This window comes from Ammospiza caudacuta, chromosome Z (genome assembly GCF_027887145.1).
Source record: "Ammospiza caudacuta isolate bAmmCau1 chromosome Z, bAmmCau1.pri, whole genome shotgun sequence".
NCBI lineage: Eukaryota > Metazoa > Chordata > Aves > Passeriformes > Passerellidae > Ammospiza > Ammospiza caudacuta.
This window is the reverse complement of record NC_080632.1, coordinates 40774436-40791969: the sequence shown is the minus strand read 5'-3', so window position 1 is coordinate 40791969 and position 17534 is coordinate 40774436. Positions and strand designations below refer to the sequence as shown.

The 17534-nt window shown below is 38.0% G+C and overlaps 1 protein-coding gene across 1 annotated transcript in view; it reads right to left on the bottom strand.

Moving 5' to 3' along the window:
- Window positions 1-8987: 8987 nt before the first annotated feature.
- The window catches only part of KIAA2026 (KIAA2026 ortholog), a 45791-nt gene continuing 37244 nt past the window's right edge, over window positions 8988-17534 (bottom strand). The window contains exons 7-8 of the mRNA XM_058823900.1: window positions 15468-15655; window positions 8988-13306 (exon numbers count right to left, since the gene is read on the bottom strand). Of these exons, the coding sequence (XP_058679883.1) occupies window positions 9696-13306; window positions 15468-15655 (3799 nt within the window). The 3' untranslated portion in view covers window positions 8988-9695. The remainder of the gene's footprint in view (window positions 13307-15467; window positions 15656-17534) is intronic.

The window sequence follows — 17534 nt, the reverse complement described above, 5'->3', positions numbered from 1 at the left end:
AACAATCTGTCACAAAATGAACCAAACAATTTGACTACATGTCCTCTTACAAACTGTTTTCCTCACCAGCAGTTTTAAAATCTATTTCCAAAAAGTGACAATGTTTTACAACACACTTTAACCTCACATCACTTGTTTATGTACCTGTAATGAATTAATTCCTTATAAAACACAATTCCTTATAATAATCAATGTAGGCAACTTTGAGTCCATATTATTTCATACTGCAATGGATATAATGACATCATCTTTCAATTCCTTGTGGCAGTCATGTGAGAGAGCAAAAGAACTTTGTAAATCTAAAGACTTACATGTAATTTCTTTCTAATATGATGAAATTATTTAAGAAAATGCACAAAAAACATGTTTCTTGAAGAATACAGAATACAGCAGACTCCTAGATGTTAATTTCCCAAGCTTGCCAGAACACTATCAGTAATAAAAAACTAAGGATTTTGATATGCATAAACTAGCTACATACATTTGATAGTTACTGTTTACTCAGCCTTTTTGTTATTGCTTGCTTGCCAGATTATTACTTAAGATTATATGCAGATCAATAAATTTATACACAAGGCCTAATATCTGACAAGAGGCAGCTAGAATGGTACAACATTCATTAAAATCAAAAGTAGTTACAGAAGAAAACTGATTTCATAAAGCAATTATTAACTGCTATTAGTAAAGAATCTACTTCTTTGTCATGAAATACACCAATACAACAACATTAAAACAAAATAAGTTATCAACACAAGGCATGGGTTACTTGCCTAACATAAACTCCATTTGTGTTGACAAATAATAAAGATGGGTTTTTTGAAATGTTTCTTCTGTAATAAAAACATTTATATAGATTAAAATTGTTGGAAGGTAATAAATATCAGTAATTGCTGTGAAAGGCTATAATCCATCCATACGTCTTTACAAACTTAATTTATATATTTATTTAAAATATAAAGACGTATTTTTAGAGACTTATTTTTGAATTTTAACCTAAAAAGCTGCTTACCTGTGTCATTTCCAATATCCACCTGTCAGGAAAAAAATTGTGGAATTATTTAGCAACAGGAAGAAGAAAACACAGAAAAACATAAAAAATGCTATCTTATAGTTAGTAAGCACTAAAGATGTCAAACACAAGGGCCAACTAATTTTCTTGCAGGACTGGTAAGCTAAAGCTTGGTGCTGATATTTTTAGCAGCTCAGCACTCAGCATTTCTCTACTCTAGGGCAGCTTCCTTTCAAAAGACTGTAGCACTACAGTGGAATAGAACTGACATGCAGTCATTTTCTCATGTCTGAGAAAAAAAATCAATTAAAAATTAATAGAGATTATTTACTATGAAGAAGTGCTTAGAGTTCAAAAAGATTTACTTGATTGCACACATTTTTAGTAGTGTCAGAATTAAATATATTACCAGATGTTGCAAAAGCTCATGAAGTTAACACTGATGAAGTAGAAATATTAATTTGTTTGTGGGACTATGTAAGGCTAAATTGTTAAAACTCCTCAGCAGCCTGAACTGGAACAATTAAACTTTGAGCTGAATTTATAGATACTTAAAGGACAGATAAGCCCTCCTGGAACCTCAAATTTTTACATTACTTCTTTTACACAAAAAGTATTTGACTCAAAGACAGCCGCCTTAGATTTCTAATGAACAGAATGCTTCCATTGCTGCCAAAATCTAGCTCTTCTAGATGTTTTGTCCACATAGATTTTACTCTTGTGCCAACACAAAAGACATTTTTGGGGGTAGTGGTGTTCCGAACTGCCTGTGCTCACAGCAATATGAAGAAGAAAGGCTCATCCATCTTATCCTCATCCACCATGAACCATCTCTCAAATCCCACCGGATCGCAACTCACAGTGGAACAGATTGCCCAGAGAGGTTGTGGAGTCTCCCTCACTGGAAATATTCAAGGACCATCTGGAGCAATCCTGTGCAATGCACTCTGGGATGATCCTGCTTGAGCAGGGAGATTGGATGAGGTGATATGCTGCGGTGCCTTCCAACCTAACCCATTCTCTGCTTCTGCGATTCTATGACATTTATTCATCAAAAAAGAACCAGAGACTACTGGGCCATATTTAACTAGAGAAAAAAGGACAGAATTTATAATCCATTGTGACAACACTATTGACATTAAATGTCACAGTTACTGCCTCCTCTTGTTTCCGTAGAAAGCTCTTCGCATGGGATAGCTGCAAAGTCCAGTCTTGGTGGATTAACATGGGTGAAAATCTGAAAAATGCTTAAGCAGCACATGTGCCTTCACATTTCCAAACCATTTTAGTACAGCCTCAATTAGATGTTTGGACCACAAGCTTTATTTGCTCCTTTCCTGAGAGATATATCACATGAGTTAAAATCAGTACAAGAAAAGAGTGATGGCCTAATATAAATACTTCAGTCCTTCAATACTAATTTTGTGAAGTTTTTTCAACTCCACTAGCTTCCATCTCTGGATGGGAGAAAGAGAATTCTCTGCTGCACGTTTGCTAAGTTCTCTGCATACACAGAAAAGCAGCCTTCCTTCTTCACAGTTCTTTTTTTTTCATTTACCTTACCACCATCTTGTAGCTATAAGGGGAAAGATCTGACTCATTTTTGTTGAAAATAAGTTTCTTAAGAAAAAGGTGTCATCTTCCAAGTTTTATCAATTTGTCCTTTCCCACCCACCTTGGCAAAAGTAATTGATTTCTATTTCTCCATAGCACCATGTACACCTCAACTTACTGCTTCTGACATTCTGGAGCAAAAGAGTGGCCCTTTTTGGACATAGTTCAGTGCTAGATTTGATTCCGCAGGAAGAATTTTAGGATGGTTATCTGGAAGCTATAAAAAAGAAAAACCTTAGAACTGCTTCAGAATTTGCATTAAAACAAAAAAAAAAAAGATATGGTAAGTGCGACTATTCCCTGACATTAATATCCTGTAGAGAAATCCTTGCAAGGATTAAAAGGTGTCAGGTGTCTACCTTGTTATAAATTACTCATATTTCTCTATCTCTAGGAAACTCAACCTGAACATTTTTGGTATCAACACAGATTGAAGGAGCTTGTCTTTTTTACATTCATAATTCCCAGGATATGCAGCCCACACGATCTTCACTTCCTGGATTTTGGCCCCATTAACAACTTCAGTCAACTCCTCATTCAAACCTTCTGCCATTGAACACAATTCATGCATCGCTCCTTATAAAAGATAAGCAGTTTTATGCTTTTATATCACTGTTATTGCTGCTCTGCCTCTCTGAATTACTGCTCACATTTTTGCAGTACCTGATTCTTTGGCTGCAAAATCTGCCCTTTAATGTTACAGAGAAGCTCAGGCTGAGTTCACACAATTTTGCTGGAATTATTGTTGCCACTGTGTATACATACTGAGAAAATTAACTCATACTTGATCTATTTCTTAATTGTTTCCACTAAGCATTGCCTACTGGCCACTACAGCGAGTGAAACACCCAGTCCAAGGTGCAGCTAATATACAAGGATAGGTCTGCTGCACCAGCCACACCCCTGCATTTCATTTTCCTAAGTAAAAAAATTCACTTTCAGACATGGGCTCCCTTTAAAAAATGTATTGGTTTTCCATAAATTTCTAAGGCCATGGAGGAGGGAAATACTTCAGATAGGTCTCTTCCACTTTTTGTTCTTCTATGATCACATTGTAAAAAGCACTCTATTGGCAAGAACAATATTTTGAAGGCATAACGTAGTTGAACTGTAGAATACTGTCCAGACAAGCCTCAAACAAATTACCGCAATTTTAGTATTGGTGTGTTGCTAATACGAATTGTAAATGTTCTTTAAAAATACATGCACACAATTCCTCCTTCTCAGTAGTAAAAATTTATTATAATATTAAAAATCCCAACTTTTAATATTGTGTAAATGGAATCCATCATGATACTACTCTTCCTTTATTATAAGGAAGACACCCTGTGACTACATAGTAATACTCAGTCACCAATTCCTCTGTTATTCAATTTCACTGCTGCGTGTGATTAAAAAAAAAGAATGAGCAATGACTCCATAAATAGCAGCATGTTATGAAGGCAGATCTCAATGTATATGTTGGTACCAGATGGCAATAACCAATTGACAGCCAAAATAGTCTGATTTTATCCTTATTTATTCATTCTTGTGTATTTATACTTGAAATGGAATCAATATGAACAACTAGTTAAATAAGTATATTGTCTTCTTTTTATGACATCGGTATTGAAAAGCAAAGTTCTAAAGCCTGAAGACAATCAAAAAATCACAATTGTTTCTTTACTATCTTACTTCTCTTTGCTGTTTAATTTTTATAAATGCTATTTTTCAATGTTCCTCACATTCCTGAAAATAACTGCATTTTCCAAATATTTTCTTCATTGTAAAAAGTGAGAATAGGGGAAGATAAAGCAGTAATCTAGGTGTCTAACCTTTAGTTATGGATGGGAAGCTGGAAGGAGTCAGGGGACCAAGGATTCTATTCCCAGTTTCTCCATGTTGCTATGAGAACTCAGAACTTCATTGTCTTCATCTGCAAAAGGTCGTAAATTATATTTATGCACATTTTAATGGACCTTCTGTGTAACAAACAATTTTAAGAAATATTATAAGCAATAAATTACATTTTCTTTGCTTTTCCTTTACATGTCATTTTCATTTAATGTGCTTAGTTCAGCTGAGATTGTAAAAATTTCTGAAGAATTCCTGGACCAGTCACATATGAAACAATGAACTATCCTGGTTTCCAAGTTTACTCAAGACATTCAGGTGTGATTACTGACTAGACAATTCCATAGTTTGAGAAAATAGGAAAATAGACCAAGATTTATCAAGATTTTAAAGTTTGCTTTTATGCCACTGTAGTTTCAAGGAAATTTTTTTAAAATAACATTGCTCTTTGTCACATTTACAAAGTGGCTTCTTCAAGAACTAAAAAATCCTTATCTGGATGCCCATCTGTATAAAATGACCATATACAGATTTTATCTTGTATCCTATGCACAAAACCAATGAGATTTAAAAAGCATCATGTTGAAAATCATTACAGCAGTTTGCCCTTTTACATTTCCAAGAGACATAAAATCAAGAAAAATAGGAACAGAGTGTCAGACTCGCAGTGGTTTCAATAACCTGTTTTAAAGATCATGTCTTTACACTAAAATATTCTGCAAGTGGTATAGATTTATTGGATGAATTAAGTTGACACTGATGTGAAGTTGGTTTACAATTCATATTTCTATGAAAAAGTTAGTAGGAGGCTAAATAATATTCAGAAACCAACCCACAAACACTGAAATAATTATTATGAAGAAAACTCATCAACACACTGCTGAATAGCTCACAGGACCTTTAGAACACTCACTCTTCTGATACCACATCTCAAGGATACGGTAAAATTGAAAAGGTATACACAGCAATGACAGCAACTGATTACTTCCATGAAAGAAATAATTGAATTCACAACTTCTCTTTATTCTGGGAAATAGACAACCAACATGGCAAAGGTCTACATAGGCCATATAGAAAAATAGCAAAGAGCAAAGGCTCATTTTGTCTTACAATGTAAATATTATCAAATGAAACTAGCAGGTGCCAGGTTTGAAAACCAGAAAGGAGATTTATTTACCAATTCTCTACCACTGGATGCTGTGGATGGTAATAATCTTTTTACATACTTCCATGAATTCTTGAAAGGATTGGTGTATTTCATCAAAAGAAATACACTGAAAGCTATTAAATAGGAAAAAAAAGAAATCACAGCTGTGTGAGGAATACCCTAGCTCACAGATAAGTGGATACTAAAAGAGTATTCAGACCTGGCTTTGTGCTCTTTTGGAATGCTACTGTCAAGTGCTTCAAGAGACTAGGTGATACTGGGATTGATGGCCATCATAATAGCATAGATGGATCTTAAGTTTGATGCAGCATTATTTATCTTATTTTTCTTACTATTTTGAGCCAGTGAAGTCATCTGAGGTGCAGCTTACAGAGAGCAGTCTACATAAGTTAAGTCTTTGTGAGAACCTCTGGCCATTCTATTCAAAGGAAACACTCCTAACATAACAAACATTCATGCTTCAATAAAAAATATTAATTTACTTTAAAATTAATTTGGGCTACTAAAGTTCTCCACTACCACCAACTATGAACCACACACACTGTGGCAGCTATGGATGCCCTACAAATGCTAGCTTTTAGTATTTTTCTGACCTACCCCCATGAGACATATTACTTTCTCTTCACTCACCAGGAGAATTTTTGCTTCCCTTTTCACATTAAACCCTTTGCCATGTTACACAGTGAAATCAGCACAGGTTTGAATGACTTGGCAGACACACTTGGTTTGAATAGGTACTTATATGACCCCTAAAACTTGTCAAATATAATTGCTTCTAGGGTGGGAGAATCCCTATGAGAAAATGGCAGCACACGCATGAGAGTTTGAACAATAAAGCAAAATTAATGTAATTTTCTACTCATAACAAAGTAAGACTATTGTGCAGAACATGTCCATTCAGGTAAATAAAAGGATGTCATTCAGAATATTTAAAGTCATTAGTAAAGCTAGAATTTTGCATGTAATATGGTGCTTGAAAATTGTATACAATATCAGAGGGTGTCCAAAAGCAAGGCATTTCACAAGCTCTGAAATGTTGAACATGTTTTCTTAAAAGGCTGATTTATACATCTATGTTTATATGTTTCATTAAATGTCTTTTTAATTTCAAGTCGAGATGCAGGCAATTTTGCTTTTTCATTGTGCCTGTGAATATAATATACTTTTTTACAGTTCTTTTTGTGCTACTGGTACCACTATTCATTTGGTAGAGTGCAAAAGGTACATAGCAAATTGTCAATGGGTATTTAGGTTCACTTGAAAAAAAGCCTTATCTCTGACTAAAATTCATACTATTGGAAAAAAGTATTGAGAATAGGAATTTTATTCACAAAAATTACTAAAATTTGGTTTTACATAATTAATGTTGCAAGCCCATTACATAGCAGTCTCAAGTGTTTCTCCAGTAGGATTTGGAATGTGAACATATGTCTGAGAATAAAAATCCATGAAAACTGTAATCAAACTAATCAAACTTCTCATGTTGTAAAGTTTATGTCTGCCAAATTATAAAATATTTATGAAAATCATAAAATATTGCCATATTAATTCAGAAATTTTCTTGGAAATAATTCAAGCAAGTTACTTGAGTCCTGAGTTCCTAAATTCGGCCTTTCTAACTTTTCTCTTTATTAGAATTATAGCATAAATCTTTCCATTACATTAGCACACAGAAAAATGTCATGCAAGAATTTTTTCTCCATCAAGAACAACTTCAATACTAGAACCTAGTCTTGAGCTTTCCCAACAATGTAGACAATTCACTCTACAGTAAGCATAAATTAGAAAAAAAGAAAAAACAATCATTGCAAGAGAAAAATCAAAAAAAGCAAGTCCCAAGGTTCAACCAGTGAAATGGAAATAAAATGAGTTGCTGGTACATATGGGTAAAATGTCCATGAAAGAACTGCCATTCTCTGCCATCTCCCTGTGTTGGAAAAGACACCTGCAGCATTCAACTGTAAAATGAAGTCAGACTTAAAAATCCTTAGTACTGTAAACTCTACAAGGGCATGCAGACACCCTTAGCACCAGGTGTCTTTAAAATCAATTACAAAACATCTTCCATGAGAAGCAGGAAAATCATAGCAGGTAGCTCTTTCTGAATTTAAACAAACCTTATTTCATTCCAAAATTGACAGTTTCCATCTTTCCCAGCTCTAAGATAAGATGGAGATTTCTGATCCATAAAGATGCAATTCCCCAATGAAATTCTTTTAATTAGTGCAAAACGAAAGGTTCCTATGGAAGGCACAAGCCTTTCTTGCCTCCAGTTTCCCAGAACTTCAGCTAAATAGCTATCGGGCTACTTTTCAGAACAATTTAAACAGCAGCTGACAGAGGCAGTAAGATGTGGTCCTGTTCTTCAACTCAACATCTGAACTGCAGAACTGTGTACAGCAAAAGTGGAAGGGAAGTAGAAAATTCAACAGGGTGAAAGCAAAGGTTGAAGCTTAATTTTTATGAAACTCAGTCTACAAACACGGCTAAATACAGATATGTAAGCTTTTATCCCCTTTGTCATAGCTATTTAAAAGGCAACTCTTATTCATAAGCTCTTCTGAAATCCTCCCTTCTAGTTTCTAAAAAAACCCAAACCAACAAACTCCACAAAAAATCCAACACATACGAAGACAACAATTCTAAAATCACCATCTTCCATAAGATAAGATGGGCACCCTTTCTCTATATGCAAAATCACAAAACATATAAAAAACTTATCTCCATGAGCAGGCAGCTGTGAACTCAGCAGATCTGCAGAAAATAACCCAAAGGTTTTATCAGATCAAATGCTGAAACTAAGCCAATAAATACTGAATACACTGTATAAAAAGGGAAGGTTTATGCAATATGTAAATTATCCCCATTCAAAGTACTGATAAAGCTTCTTTTAATCTTGTATGATGTTTTAGCACTGTCCTTCCAGACAGAGCACTTATAAGCTAAAAAAACCATACAGAGCTAGAAAGCGTGACCAGTGGAAAAAAAATGGGTAGTTGTTATGGCTAGATGGAAGATTAGTGAGTGACCTTATTACAGTTACCAGATAATGTGGAAATACATACAAGGTTGTAAAACAGAGAACAATAAATTGTTCAACAGATCTTTGAGCTTTAAGACAAAGCATGGCAGTCCTTAAGAGCAATCAGTGTGACTTAGACTGGTGTATAGGAATCCATTTGTAGCCTTACCATTTCACTCCAGTTATTTAGGCAACATAACCAAACCATTAAGAATGGATGAAGTATGGGTTATCCTGCCCTATATAATGAGGAACAATAAGGAGGCCTTCCTTCCAAATCCTGTCAAATCATGTGAAATGTAAAATCAGAGAAGAACAGAAGAGATTAAAAATTTCATTCTACCATACACCAAAAGAAAGATATATATGTATGTATGTATGTATGTATGTATGTATGTATGTATGTATGTATTCTCCCATGGTGTAACAGATACACATATTTTTAACTACTGCCAACACAAAGCAGTACAGCAACTTGATTTATTACATGCAGATTCTTCTGCATTGTTGCTAAACAGTACACTGGTCCAAAGTTACTAAAATACTTAAAAAACTATACATTATGTAAACAAAACATAAATAAGACAGCATAGTTCTTTGTACATATTATTTAGTACAGGTTTTTAGGAGTTCAGGAATATGTACAATTCTATACTGTAGACTGCATTTTTACAATGCATATTTTTTTTTAAAGAAACAAGCCAAAAATAAATTTGACAAATAAAAAGGAGATACGTACTGTCATAAACACACTGGCAAACAGTCCATAGTGTAAGATGGAACATGTGCAAATTGTGAGATTTCTTCAAACTGTTACATGAATTAATTGGTCATCTCTGAGCCTTTTACTAGAGAACTTTCTGAAAACTTCTGACAAACTAAAATTTTTCTTTCTCCATATCCCCACAGGTAAACAGGTAAGAACTGTAACCTTATTAATATTGAGTAAACCAATTGCTTAAAACATTATAAGAAATTTTTCAATAGTTAACAAGTTCCAAAGTTTGAAGAATGCCCCAGAATTTCAAAGTGGCTCATTTGCAGTAAATTCAGGGTGCAGCTTTGTCAGGTTTATCAAGGCAAGATGACTGAGATGCAGGGAAGACTGCAGTAGCATTTCTGCTTGTGGAACTAACAACAGGAAGCAGTGATGAACACAGGGAAGGAACTTTTGGTGCTGAAGTATTTAGAGCATTCAGTATGGCTCCCTCTGGACTGACCAACAGTTTTTTGATAGAACCATCTAGCTGAAACACTGATGTGTTGCTTGGTAAATGAGAGTTTGGAGGATGAACAGCAGAAACAGAACATGCAGCTACATTAATGGGAGACTTTGTCACTGAAGATACAGGCAGAGTTACTGTAGACAGTGGAGTACATGAGCTAGCTGGAGTACCAAATATCTGAGGTGTTGCATGTACAATGGGTAAAGCATCTGCAGCTCCAAAAGAGTTCACAATTTTTGTAGAGCTTTTCAAAGGATGTTTTGGTATTTGCGAACTTAATGAATTACTTGGTGCTAGGATGCTTTTTGAGGTTATTGGATTAACAGTTGGTACATCTTGAGGCTCTTGACCATGGTTAATTGTTAAAGGAGTCTGCTTTGTATTATAGGAGAGAAGAAGAACATGGCTGCCAGCTCCAAGGCCTTGTAGTGGAACAACAAAGCGAGTACCATTAATCATTATCTGAGTTCCAGGTGCCAAAGGCATACAAGTGTTAATGACTATTTTCTGTTGAGTGGAAGGTTCATTCAACGGAATTCCTCCTGTTTTGCTTGTTACAGGGGGCAAAGCTTCAGACATCTGAACAGTAGAAGCACAAGCATAATCATGACTTTGTTTCTCTGTACTGGGAGGCACCTGCTGGCATTGCAGGGTGGAAAGACTGGGAAAACTAATTACTTCACCTGTGTTTGGCGATGGAGGGGGCAACATACTCTGAGGTTTGTGAATACCTGCATGACTTGACACAGCAGCTGAAATTCCTGATGACTGAAACTGAACCAGTGTGGGCAACTGTCTTTTTGGTACTGGAAGAGGAGCTGGAACTGCTGCCAATTGAGGAACTGTATGTAACACCTTGTGGGGGGTGGCTGCAGGTCCAGGCAAGCTAATGACTGGAAATTGCAGAGCAGATGCTAAGTTTTGTGGAGATACTGTTGGCTGTGTTGTAATCAGCACAGACGAAGCAAGATGTCCTGTCTTCACAGTTGATATACCCACAGTATTTCCAATATTGGATGTACAAAGTCGATTACCCAGAACTGGCCTTATTCTTGAGGGATCATTGCCACCAATCAAGACAGTAGGCTGTGCCCCAGAGGAAGTTCCACTTGATGTAACTGAAACAGATTCTACTTGTGCATTTGCTGTTGTCATTGTAAAGGCATTTTCAGCTTTTGTTGCAACACATATAGATTCACCAGCTGACACAGCAAAACTTGGAACAGGAACCACAGTACTACTTGTCAAGGATAGGGCCGAGGCTGTCCTCTTCTTGTCTTCTCCTTTAGAAATGCCAGAGTGAAATATATTAGCTGGTACAGCCTCCTGTGCACTGCCTTTAGTATTTACAATGGTCTGACCTATATTTAGTCCAATTTTCACATCTTTTACTTGAGCAATAGTTGGTGATGAGTTTATTCTTATTGGTGCTCCTACTGTAGATGGGATCAAAACCAACTGTGGGTGCTCTGTGGTATTAACAAAGCTTTTGGTCAGGGAAGAAGGAAGTTTCTGTTTCAATGACTCTGCAACTAGACTGGTGGTTGATGGGCCACTGGCAATTTGCGTGTTAATGAAAACCAGCTTCTGAGCATTAACAGCAGTGGATGCTGGACAGGGCATAATATTGACCCCTGATGCCCCAGATGGAGATAAAATTGGTGGATTTGTGATTAATGTAAATTTCTGGACTGGAGTACCACTGATTAACTCTCCATTTGTTGCAGAATTTGACTCAGATTGTGTAACAGATCTTGTTTTCACTTTAGTATCCCCTTGATGCTGCACAGAAGAATTTGGAGTTTTTACAATATTACTTTGTCCAGTGCTAGTCACACTAACAAGGCTGTTTGGAACTGCTGACACCAAATTGCTAGCTAATGGAATGGAGGATAAAGAAGAAGACACATGGCAGGAGTCCTCTCTTACCTGACATAAAGAGTCCCAAACAGCTGGGTGCTGTAGTGTGAATTTGTTATTTTTCTCCATTGCCTGGGTAAAATCAGCAGGGGAAGCTGGAATGTTAACAAAAGAAGTTGTTGAGGGGGCAAATCCAGAAGGAGATGATTGTCCAATATGTGGGAGACCAGATGTGCCTGTTGCTACAAATGGAAGACTAGAGCATGATACTGCTGTGGTTTTTGGCACGAGAAAGGCCTGAAGTTGAGACGCATAAGTGAAAACTGAACTAGGACATAAACTACTAGGTGACATCTGGTCTGGGTTTGTTCGCACTTTAACAATTCCAGTGTTTCCACCTCGTGTTGTGACCAGGATAGATTGTGATTCTCTTACACACACTGTCTTTAGCTCTTGCTTAGTTTCAAGGGAGTCAGTTTGCTGCTGTGATGCTATGCTGTGAGAGGCAGAATCAGTGTTTGTAGATGCACTTAATGCTGTTGCTGGTGTTAAGGTTTGGCTAGCTGTGAAAAGAGTAGGTGAAGCCAAAGACATAGGCAATGTAGCAGCCAAAATTGTAGTCTTGAATTTGCCACTGTCACTTTGGCTTACCTTAATTATTGATAAGTTATCTGCTGAAGTTACACTAGACAATGGTTGTGTAGTGTTCATGGGACCAGCCACTTGTGATGAGTGGGTAGTATTCTTGCTAGGAACTGTAGTGAGTGACTGAGTGGTATTTGCAGGGCTTGTTACCAGAACAGGTGTTAAAGAAACACTGACGTTTGGCATTTCTGGTGAGGATGTACAGTGCATCTCAAATGACTTTTTTTGTAGTGACTGAATATCCTTGGACACAATTTTTTCTTCCTTCTGCTGCAGAAGAAAATTCTTAGGTAAAATAAGAACTTGTTGCATAACTTTTTCTCCATTTTTAGGGTCAATCATAGCTTGCATTTGAATTTTCACTGAGTTGTTGGGAACGTCTATTGGTACGCAGTGGCCATTTGGCATTTTGTATACCATTTGCAAAGGAGTCTTTGAACTGGCCTGGCAGGGCAATGCTGGTTTGATCAGTGATGATTCCAAAGCTGGTAAAAGTGATTTCTCAGAAGTAGATACGTTCATGCTTGCAGGAGGCAACAGTTGATTTGTTAAGGTCACTTTGTTCCCAGTATTCTTGGCAAGCAAAGCCTGGATGGGTTTGGTCCCTTTCAGAAAGTTTGATACCGATGTTTCCTTTCCTGTCAAGGAAAGCAGCTCCAGAGTTGACCCTTCAAGTTGTTTCACCTCAGTCAAGCAACTATCCAACTGCAGGCTACTTTCTGAACTCTGGACCACAGCCTCATTAGTGCTCAGTTTAGCTTTCTTCCTTGGTGAAAGCTCAGTAGTGCTTTGATCCAGACAACTATTTTGCTTGAACTGTCGTTTAATGCATTTAGGCAGTGTCTTCTGTATCTCTTTAGAAGCTGATTCTTTTTTCAGAATTCTGTTTTTTCCTGCAGATAAATTCATCTCTAATAGTTTCATTTCATCTGCAAGGATATTAAAACAGAAACTGTGTTTTACATGCTTGCAACTGATACCCCTATAAAACAGTTTTACAGTGTCTTGCTAAAGGCAATACACTAGTTTGCAAGAGTAAAGTTATGCAGAAAGAAATGTCTAATTTTTTTAAGGTGTCTGTTCAAGGATCTTTGCTATACAAAAAGGGGGTAATAAGGAAAGGAGGAAGTAATAAACAAGAACATACATGGACTGAAACCTGACCAGCAATGGGAGACAGTTAGGAAAACCAAACCTTGTCTGTTAGGTTAATTGACAACGGTATGTGAAAGCATGAAAATATATATTCCAGCAAGGTTATCTTGAGGGGGAAAAAGGGAAAAGCCAGGAAAAAAATATACAGAGACATAGATCTGATCAAACAAAAAGGGAGACAATGTCAAGAAACAACTTCACCAATCACCCCATTTAATGGGCTATCAGGAAACTGCAGAGGCCTCTTGCAGGAAGATAATTTTCTGAACCTAATATGATTATAAACCCGGGGAGATCTTTGAGACAGAGGCAGGAGGGGTAAGGGAATTGGTACAGCTATACAACCCATGAAGAAATGTAGAGCGATAAGGGGAGATGCAAGGACAGCTGCAAGAGGTTACAACTTGTGGGCCTAGTGACAGCTGCTGGGGCGTGAGTGTCTGTATCCTCCCCAAATCCAGTGAGTGTGTATTCACTGATAAACTTCAAGCTAGACTAGCTGGTGAGCAGGAGGTCCTGGGGATCTGGGCTGGCCTAACAGGTGGACTTGTGAGTGGGGGATGCCTGTGCGATGATGTGAATGCCATGTTTCATAGTGAGCACCAAGCTGGACTAGCCAGTGAGCAGGAGATGCATGAAGCGGTAAGAGGGCTGAAGATGCATGCAGGAGGGCCAGGTGGACAGAAGGGCCATGCATTGAGGTTTTGACTGCATGGGGCTGCAGGGGGTCCTCTCCAAGGAGAGAGGCCAGAAATTGCCTTGTGCGAGACACAGCTGACTCCAAAACAAATCCACTACAGGACATGGCTGAGTCTGTCCACCAAGCTGATGATGTCTCATGGATAATGCTTTGTAGAAGCATGTGATAGAATGGACCGAGGAAAAAGTGTAGAAACACAATTCTGTAGACAACAAGGTCAACAAAGAAGGAGGGGTAATAGGTGCTCCAGGCACTGGAATGGAATGGATTCCCCTGCAACCCAGTAAGACCCCTGATCAAGCAGGTTTACCTGCTCCTATGGAGGACCCTGCTGGAACAGGTATGTACATTGAAGATACTTGAGAACCCCACTCTACTGCAGGTGAGGAGAATGCCTTGAAGGAAGTTGCAGCCCATGAAGAGCCCACTCTGAAGCAGGTTCCTGACAGGAACTGTGGCATATGGGAGATCCACACAGTCTTATGCTGAAAAACTCTAGCCTATGGAGAGGACCCACAATGGTGCAGTTTGTGAAGCACTGAATTCCATAGCGAGGACCTCACACTGGAACAGGGATGAGGAAGGAGCAGAAGGGACTAACTGTTATGAAACGACCTCAATCCCCAGATTCAATCCTTCCTATGATATTTGAGAAGGGAGAAGGTGGAAGAATTGGGAATGAAGATAAGCCTTGGAAGAAGGCGGATATGTGAAAGGGAGGGGTTTAGGTTTTGTATTTGTTTCTCACCATTCTACTCTATTCTTAATTGACAACAAATTCAATTTAATTTTCCTGAAGTGAGTCTATTTTGACTGTGACAGTAACCAGTGAATGATCTCCCTTGTCTGTATCTTGACCATTAAGCTTTTCCACATTGTTTTCTCTCCCTAGCCTCTTAAGGGAGGGAGGGGTGACAGTGGTAGGACAGGCATCTGGCAGCTGGCCAAGGTCAACCCACCATAAAATTTCACACAGATCTACTATGTTATCATAGAGATAGTTAAGCACAAAAAATGGCAAACACTCCAATAAAGCAGAATTTTCATCTTGGTCATGTTTGCCTTCTTCAAGTCTACATCTGACAGATATGGACCACAAGCCATTTTCACATTATCAGTGGTAGAGTTAAGGTAAAAAGTACGACTCAAACTCACATGGAAAAATTAGGTTCCCAAACGAACTCAATTCAGCTCCTGAATCAAGTTCAAGCTACTGAATTCCAGTAAATGCTTACCATTGTCTGAGTGATCTTTTTTGGGAACTTCTATATGTTCTGCAGACTCTGATGATTTACCGCACACTACTGCAAAAGATTCTTTGCCAGAATCAACTTCACTTTCATCATTACTCCACAATTCTCTGGTAAATTTATCATGGTCTGGATGTCTTTTAAAGTCATCATAGTCCTTCTTCAATCTAGACCTTAAAAATAACAAAACTAACTTTACTAAAAAAACATACTTTTAAACATTAATTTTATTTCTATTTGCTGCCAAACAAAAGGTTGGTATAGATTTAATTGCCTGTGCCCTTCAAATAATTACACTGTAGCCCTGTCTGCAAGTCTCTGAAACCAGAAAATGTGAAATGAGAGCAATGTCCCTTACTTTACCAAAACTGAATTCTATTTCATTAAGTCCTCTAACAATAGCAAAAAGACTGAGTCAAATGACCATTACTGTTTTACTGTATCCATATTCCTTTCCCTCCTTCATCTTTCCTGTGACAAATATACCTGTACGGACTAGAGTATTAACTGTAAAAAGTCTGCTCCTTACTTTGAAGGCAACCCCAAGAAGACAATTCAGTAAATATAGTTTTTCTTAAAGACATCACGCCTCTGGCCCAGCTATGACACTATATTGTAACTTTCTCCTTAAGAACACTTTCTTATCTCTGGCCCATTAGAACAGCTGCTGCTATGAGTTCTATAGGTTCACGATCCACTAAAGAATGTGCATATGACAGAAATACACAGGTACTTCACTCATTTGAACACCATTCATAAGCACATCACTTACCTTGATACTGCTAACCTGTACATATTTTCATTGTCCCTTCTTCTAAACCATTGTTTACATGGGATGTAATGGCTATTTTAGTGTACCAATACATTGAACTTCAGGATTCAGCTGGTGCTAACCAACACAATGCCCAGAAGGATTATTTAGGAAATGAATAAATAGATTATAGCAATTAACACTTTGTGTGGAATAGAATCTAGACTATTCTGGACCTAACCCTTATGACAGTAACAGTAAGATCTTAAATTTACTCACTGTTCTGCATTAGTGTATCAGTTGTTTGCATTGAATGCAGCAATGGCCAACTGCTCTCTATGAGCTGTAGAGGGAGGAGCCATGAATGATGTCACAGCTGGTATGGAATGACCCTCACCAGTCAGCAAGCTATTCCACTCCCACTGAATGTGGCCACAGGCAGGCCTAGGGATGATAACTGGCTTCAACCAAGAGCCCAGATTAACAGGCAAATTCCTGGTGCTGAGGCAGGTCTGAGATCAAACTAGGAAGTCACTTCAAAGTTTAAGATCAGGACCAGGATCCTGCAGTGATGCCTGCCAGGGCCAGGACCCAGTTGAGTGATTTCTGGGCAGCTCCATAGTGATGATGCAGGTAGAAGATCAGTCTGTGGGTCAGTCCAGATGAGTGGGATCCATGGCCAGGCACAGTAACTGCTGCAATTGAGCTGGAGACTGGCACATCCCCAGCAGAGACTGAAGATTGCAGAATGACCTGAAATGGGATCATGGATAGGCAGCATAGACGGAGAGCCTGGTGGGGCTTCTAAGGGTCAGTGAGATCTAGTCATTTACTGAGAGCAGACATTGAAGCCTGTATGAAGATGTCGTGTGGATAATACTTCAGCTCTGCTATCAGGATTTTGAGCTTGAAGTCTAGGTGTGGAAAAACTACAGGAGCATACCGGGAACTACTACTGTACTAAAGTTTGTGGATGTAATTTCCTTTTTTCTTTTGAGGAACCTCTGCTGTGAGGCCAGTGAACAATTGTAATCAGTGGGCACAAGTAACTTTCTCTTTTAAACCTTTCTGCTATTCAAATACAATCCAACATTATACTCTGTCATAATCTTGAAAAGACCAGAGGATCTTTCAGAAGGGAAAGAAAAAGATTTTGATCATAAAGTCTGCTCCTCCTAGTTAAAGCCAACAATAGGGAGGGAGGGAGGGAGGGAGGGAGGGAGGGAGGGAGGGAGGGAGGGAGGGAGGGAGGGAGGGAGGGAGGGAGGGAGGGAGGGAGGGAGGGAGGGAGGGTTGCCCGG